The 6,922-nt window shown below is 56.4% G+C and overlaps 1 protein-coding gene across 1 annotated transcript in view; it reads right to left on the bottom strand.

The window, feature by feature from the left end:
- LOC118175177 (zinc finger protein 692-like) overlaps window positions 1-6,922 on the bottom strand; it is a 41,710-nt gene that overhangs the window by 940 nt on the left and 33,848 nt on the right. Inside the window, exons 2-9 of the mRNA XM_035341147.1 lie at window positions 6,595-6,766; window positions 5,762-6,172; window positions 5,186-5,234; window positions 4,827-4,973; window positions 4,277-4,405; window positions 1,682-1,744; window positions 1,374-1,452; window positions 816-930 (exon numbers count right to left, since the gene is read on the bottom strand). Of these exons, the coding sequence (XP_035197038.1) occupies window positions 816-930; window positions 1,374-1,452; window positions 1,682-1,744; window positions 4,277-4,405; window positions 4,827-4,973; window positions 5,186-5,234; window positions 5,762-6,172; window positions 6,595-6,766 (1,165 nt within the window). The remainder of the gene's footprint in view (window positions 1-815; window positions 931-1,373; window positions 1,453-1,681; window positions 1,745-4,276; window positions 4,406-4,826; window positions 4,974-5,185; window positions 5,235-5,761; window positions 6,173-6,594; window positions 6,767-6,922) is intronic.

Below are 6,922 nucleotides of genomic sequence, written 5' to 3' on the forward strand. Positions count from 1 at the left end.
TATTTGGGGAGCCAGGATGCTTTTGGGGTGTATTTGGGGAGCCAGGATGCTTTTGGGGGGTATTTTGGGGAGCCTGGATGCTTTTGGGGGGTATTTTGAGGAGCCTGGAAGCTTTTGGGGTGTATTTTGAGGAGTCAGGATGCTTTTGGGGTCTATTTAGGGAGCCTGGATGCTTTTGGGGTGTATTTTGAGGAGCCTGGATGCTTTTGGCGTGTATTTGGGGAGCCAGGATGCTTTTGGGGTGTATTTGGGGAGCCAGGATGCTTTTGGGGGGTATTTTGAGGAGCCAGGATGCTTTTGGGGTGTATTTGGGGAGCCAGGATGCTTTTGGGGTGTATTTTGGGGAGCCAGGATGCTTTTGGGGGGTATTTTGAGGATCCTGGATGCTTTTGGGGTGTATTTAGGGAGCCAGGATGCTTTTGGCGTGTATTTGGGGAGCCTGGATGCTTTTGGGGTGTATTTTGGGGACCCAGGATGCTTTTGGGGTGTATTTTGAGGAGCCTGGATGCTTTTGGGGTGTATTTGGGGAGCCTGGATGCTTTTGGGGTGTATTTGGGGAGCCTGGATGCTTTTGGGGTGTATATAGGGAGCCTGGATGCTTTTGGGGTGTATTTGGGGAGCCAGGATGCTTTGCCAGCACAGAAACAGAGATGAACCAGAGATGGAGAGACCTCCAGAGTGGAAAACAAACTGATGTGGTGGTCTACAAGGTGACCGGGTCAGGAAAGGGAGCAAATTGGAGGTATTGGTACGGGAACATGGTCAGCCGCAGCCCAGGAAAGGTCTCTAACAAGGGATGGAGGCAGCTGGCTCACCGCTGTGCAGCTTCTCGTGCTCCTTGAGGTGCTTCTTGAAGTTGAAGGACTTGCCGCAGCTGGGCTCCGAGCAGGTGAAGGTCTTCTGGTGAACGTGCTGGTACTTCTTGTGGTGCTGCCGTTTGGGGGGAAAAAAAAAAAGGACAGGAGTGAAGATCGACAGCTTGACCAAACCCTGGCCAGGAACCTGCGCTTGGAGGAAGCCCTGGGGCATCTTCCAACTACAATATTCCTCGTCTTGATCCAAAGCAGAAGGTGGGACTGGAAGCAGTCCCCTGGCTGAGCAGGCGCTGCTGAACACACAAAGTCAACAATTCCTGCTTAAAAAAAAAGAAGTTTGGACAATCCAGGATGTCCAAATCCATCTCGGAGAACAGCCGAGATGTCAAAGACGGAGCTCAAGAGGCAAAATCTGCCTCACCTCCAGTTCAAAGGTGGCCACAGCAGAGGCTCAAGGCAAGGAGCCGGAGGGACGAACGCGCTCAGCTGAACCTCGCGTGCACGGGAAAGGGGATTTGGGTCAGCGCTCCCTCCCACCCCACCACCACAGGCCCTCACGTTCAGGTACTGGCGGTTGGAGAAGATTTTGCCACAGCCTTCGAAGTCACACAGGAGGATTTCGCGTTTCGCTGCCTTCCTGGAAGAGAGGGGAAAATCGGGGTGAGCTGAGAAGGCAGCGGATCTCCCTCCTGCCCCCCCCCCCCCCCCATCTTTTCCATCCATCAGAAGCTTAAAATAAGAAAAATGAGAACCTCCCATTGCAGCAGGAGGTGCCGGAGGGGCAGAAAAGTGTCCCACCGCGTGCTGCGGGGCCCAAAGGGCTGATCTGCACCTTCTCGTCCTCCCCTTCCCGGGGCCCTCGCTACCTGATCCTCTTGGGGCCGATCTGGGCCACGTCCTCGTCGCACGACCGCGTTCGCCGCTTGCAGCTGGAAGAGGAAAGAAAGGTCTTGAGCGAGGACTCTTGTCCCCAAGGTCCCTTCTCCTTGCCTCGATGCAGCGGAGGAGCTGGAAAGCAGCCACAGCTGAGGGCTTCCAAAAAGACCATGGCAATCAAACCATCCTTTGGACAACTCTTCCTCTTTCCCTCCTACCATTAGAAAGTCTTAAAAACCTTCACAAAGCCCCTTAAATATTTCTCCCCCCGCCCTCGCAGCAGGCAACGATGTTAACAAACGCACCTTTCGGACACTGTAAATAGAAATATAATCTTTATTATTCATTACAAAGTCTTTAACAGGGTTTTGGAGGTGTCCCAGTACATCTCTGGTTGTCGTCATCCCCGTGTCAGCCTCACTGAGCGCTCGTTCCCGTCGACGTCGATTGGATCTCGGCTTTTTTTCGGGGCTTTATCCATGGCTCTGTGGAAAGAGCAGCCGTTCCTGGCTGCCGTCCTGCAATTAAAGAGGGAGATTTTTTAAAAAAGGAGATTTTTTTTTACGGGGCAAGACACAGAGATTGTTCATAGATGCCAGACTGCATCTGAATAAAAGCACGGGTCGGGCATCTTTGTCTACAATCTCCTCAAAGTGTTTTTATCAGCTCAGGAGGGCATTACCGTAGGGCTGTGCGGGATGAGCCATCTTTTCCTCTTAAAACAGTCTTTGATCTCCGTTCTTCCAGTTGCTGCTACAAAACTGGAAAAGAAAAGCAGATGTTTTAAGTCCAAGTACGACATTTGTAGTGAAACTCATCCTTCAGGCCTTCAAAAGCTCGCCGCTGACCTGAAGTTTGGTTTGAGGTTGGGGGGTGAAAAGCTTCCCCGCCACCCCGCTTTTGCACAGGCAAGTCAGTGGCCACTTCTATCAGCCACGTCTGCAAATCCCAAGAGGTTTTTTCGGGTCCAACGTGAGGCACCGCAGTACTTTGGGGAGGTTTGAACGTGAGGGTGACAAGTGGGAAGCGTGCAGAACCCCCAAATACCACAGAGGCGCGGAAAAAAGTCCCTCTCTTACTTCATTTTCGGTGTCAGCGGAGACCAGCTAAACCAAACCTCTCCTCTCAAACTGCATCTGAGCGCCTGGTGTCCCTTGGTGTAACCCAAAAAGGAGAGAAGAAACGAAGCGCCAGATTTACCGTTCCATTTGCTGGGACGACTTTTTGGGAAGGCGTCCTCTCTTCCACCGAGCTTCGAGGTGGCTTCTGAGCTCCTGCAAGGGACAGGAAGGGCGTTGAGGACCGAAACGAAGCGGTACCAGCACGCCAAAGCGAAAAATAAAGACAGAAACCTTGGTGGAAGCGTGCAAATACTTACCTGCTAAGCTCTGGGGGGATGCGTTTTGGTGTCTTCTCTCAAGGGCACACAAAGGTAAGAGCGGATAAGCGGTCGCTGCAGCTAACTCCAAATAAAAAGTGGTGGTTTTTTTGTTTATTTAATGCCCTCGTATTGGAGGAAAATCCAGAAAGGCGATGGATGACTCCTGGTGTGTCAGACCCGGGAGGCAAAGCACGGGCCCGTCCCTTTGGCACGTCCTCGAGACCAAACCCTCTGGAGGTGGACGGGATTTATTTTGCCTAAAGCCGCCTGGAATCGAGGGACTACTCGGCCCCCCTGTCTTATTTAGAGTGAAAAAGGGGAGTTTTGAGCCCACGTGGCTGGGGAGGAGTGGCTAAAACATAACTCGGCCTCAAACAGAGGTAACGAGCGCTTGCGAATTCAACGATTGTGGTCCTTAGGAGGATGTCCTCAGGCCAACGCTTGAGGTCGGAGGCGCTGCCATCGGGACAGGCTCCGTTTCATCGATGGTGACAACACGGTGACAGCCAAGAAGCACGGCTAGACGTGTGGGTGACAAAAACCAAGCGCCACTGCCCTGTGCGTAGATAAAATGTGGGGTTCTGGGCTGTCCAGAACCATGTGGTGCCCGTGCGAGGAGAGGAAGGGTTGCACGTATGGATTGCAAACTTGCAGCAAGGCCAGGCTGCTCGGAGGCTGTAGGGAGGTTGGAAGAAGGTTGGAAGAAGGTTTCCGCCATCTGCCAGGCCAACCAGACCACCTCCGGTGGTTCTGGAGGTGGTTCTCCTCCTCTGGAGGCCGCCAAATCCCTGCTCCCTGGCCACCCACGGTTGGGAGCAGCTCCAGGCTGGGTGCTGAAGCACCCAAAGCAGCAGGCGCGTGTGTGGCCACGGGGGGGGACGTGGTGGATGACTCCCCCCCGTCAAAACCAGTGGCCAGACCCCTCCTCTCAAGCTCCAGCACGAGATGGGGCCAGGTGACAGCAGCTCTGCCCCGGCGAGGATTAAACCCTGATGTCATCTCCCCACCGTGCCCTTGGTCACCTCCCTTTGCAAACACGCAGCCCTCACCCTGCGAGAGCTCAGGGCTCGAGCTTCATTTGTTCTTATTTTTACAACTTTTGGGTCGGTTTCCATATGGTTTCTCAGCCCAGAAAGCAGCAGCGTGTCCGAGGTGCCCCCCAAATGCTCGTTCGGTAGCCACCGCCGCGGTCTTCCCCGCTCACCTGACTCGCCCACCCCTCTCCTCTGCTGGGCTGGAGTCGGTCGGGCTCGGCTCGCTCAGGCTCTGCTCCTCTTTCACGGGTTTCTTGTGGGATTTTGGCTGGCTTTGGCGTCTCTGCAGCTCCGAATCGCTGAGGGAGAAGAGAGACATGAGATGGGCAAGATGGTGTAGGTGGTTGGCCAGTGCTGGTCATGGTTGGGCCCCGTTGGCCACCGTTGGGCCCCGTTGGTTGCTATTGGCTGCCACTGGGCCCCGTTGACCACAGTTGGGGTACGGTGGGGCCCCGTTGGCCATGGTTGGGGCTCCGCTGGCCACGGTTGGGGCCCCGTTGGGCCCCGTTGGCTGCTATTGGCTGCCATTGGGCCCCGATGACCACGGTTCGGGTAGGGTGGGGCCCTATTGGCCATGGTTGGGGCTCCGTTGGCCACGGTTGGGGCCTGTTGGCTGCTGTTGGCCACCATTGGGCCCCGTTGGCCACCGTTGGGGTATGGTTGGGCCCTGTTGGCCACCACTGGGGCACAGTTGGCCACCAGCCTCTAAGCACTCTTCACCTGTCCAGAGACGGGTGGTAGTTCTCATCACGCAGGTCATCTGCGTAGGCGAGGTCATCTTCCTCGGCCAAGTCCTCGTCTTCCTCTTCCTCCTCTTCCTCCTGAGACGCGCTGCCCTGCTCCGGTTTCTCCTCCAACACGGGTGTGCTGCCGAAAAGCGACGGCCAAAGTCAGCTCCGCTACGACCCAGCGGCAATTTAATTACGGCAACTTCATTAAACAGCGGCGCTGCCGTCACAGGGTGCCACGGGTGTGAAGAGCTCAAGGGATGATTGGGTCCGGGTGCAACCTCCAGCTCAGGAAAACCCCAATTTTTGGTGTTTTGTGCTGGGGGAAAGCCCCCCAGGGCCGCCACTCACCTCTCATGATCCAGTCCTGTGGTTACCGTCTCCGTCTGCCCTCGGGGAGCTGTGGGGAAACGAAAGGGGTAGTGGTAAGGTAAGGCAGGGCTCTTTCACCCGAGGTCTCGGAGATGCAGAGGAAGGAGGACAGGATTTGGCAGCGGGACTGGGGAACCTGCAGGTGTCGGGGAGCAGACGGTGCCCTTCTGCTGGCCACTCCAAAATCCTCTCCTGGAAGTTCAACCTCTTAATTAGCAAAGGATGGAAAAAGGTTTTCTCCTTCGTCTTCGGTCTGGCTAAATGGAGAAACCTCCGAGAGCTCTACCCACGTGGGGTCAGCAAGATCTTCTTTGGGACTACCAGAGACCTGGGACCACCCAAAGGTCATCTACTTTGGGACTACAAGAGACTTGGGACCACCCAAAGATCTTCTACCATCGGAATACAAGAGACTCAGGACCACAAGAGACTCAGGACCACCCAAAAGGTCTTCTGCTTTGGGCCTACAAGAGGCCCAACAGTGAAGTGAGAGCAGAGAACGGGAGCCCACCTTCCTCCCAGGTGACGATGAGGAGAAACACCACCCAACCTCACCTGCGACACTACTTTCACCCGCCTCTTCCCTCTGGTTTCCATCACCAGCGGGTGACCAAGCTGCCACCTCTGGTTCGGCACCGTCCTTCTTGGGGCTGGATTCGTCCACCTTGGTCTCGGCAGCGAGCCCTGCCCGCCGCAACGACCGCCGGCGCCCAGGGACCGGTGGGGAGCTGTGCCCCGAATCCTCCTCGGTGACACCCCACGGCTGCTGGCCATCGGCCACGGTGGGGACGCCCCAGGAGAAGCTGTGTCCGGCCACGCACTCCCACACCAGCTGGGCTGGGCTGCCCGAGGCTGGGGGCTTCACGTCGGGGACGAAGCCGCACTCCTGGCCGTGGCCGTGGGACAGGGCCACCAGGCGCTGCAAGGCATCGGCGTGGAGAAGGCTGGGTTCCGGGGTGCTTGGTCCTGGGTTTGGGCATAAAAAACGAGTGATTCGGTGAAAAGCAGCTCCAAAAAAATCGACTTTTAGGTTGATTTCGGTTCTGCGAACCCAGTTAAGGATTTTCTGGCGGTGGGAGAACGTCAAAGGTCTCCTTCTGCCATCTCCCCACCTCCGACCTCCTGGTGTCCCCAACCCTCACAGCTGCTTCTTCCCTTCTTCCACAACCCCAAAACCTAACACAGACCCCCAAAAAGCAGCCGGGGGGGTGACCAACATCCCCATGGCGAGAGCCACCCGCGTGGTGACCCCATCCCCACACCGCCGCAAGCATCTCCTCCCACCAGAGCCCGTCACGCAACGGGAATTTTCACAATAAATGTGTTTTGGATGAAAAAAAAACGTGAAAGAAAAGGTAGGGGTAGGCAAGGGGGAAAAAGGCACCTACCTGGGCTCAAAACACAACCCTGGGAGCTGTACCTGCGAAAGGAGGAGGCAGCGTGATGGACCTGAAGGTTCTCCAGCCCCAAAGGTTGCCCGGCCCCAAAGGTTGCCCGGCCCCAAAGGTTGCCCGGCCCCAAAGGTTGCCCGGCCCCAAAGGCTCTCCGGCTCCTAAGGTTCTCCGGCCCCAAAGGTTGCCCGGCCCCAAAGGTTGCCCGGCCCCAAAGGCTCTCCAGCTCCTAAGGCTCTCCGGCCCCAAAGGTTGCCCGGCCCCAAAGGTTGCCCGGCCCCAAAGGCTCTCTGGCCCCAAAGGTTGCCCGGCCCCAAAGGCTCTC

The sequence above is a fragment of the Oxyura jamaicensis genome, chromosome 16 (assembly GCF_011077185.1).
Source record: "Oxyura jamaicensis isolate SHBP4307 breed ruddy duck chromosome 16, BPBGC_Ojam_1.0, whole genome shotgun sequence".
Lineage (NCBI taxonomy): Eukaryota > Metazoa > Chordata > Aves > Anseriformes > Anatidae > Oxyura > Oxyura jamaicensis.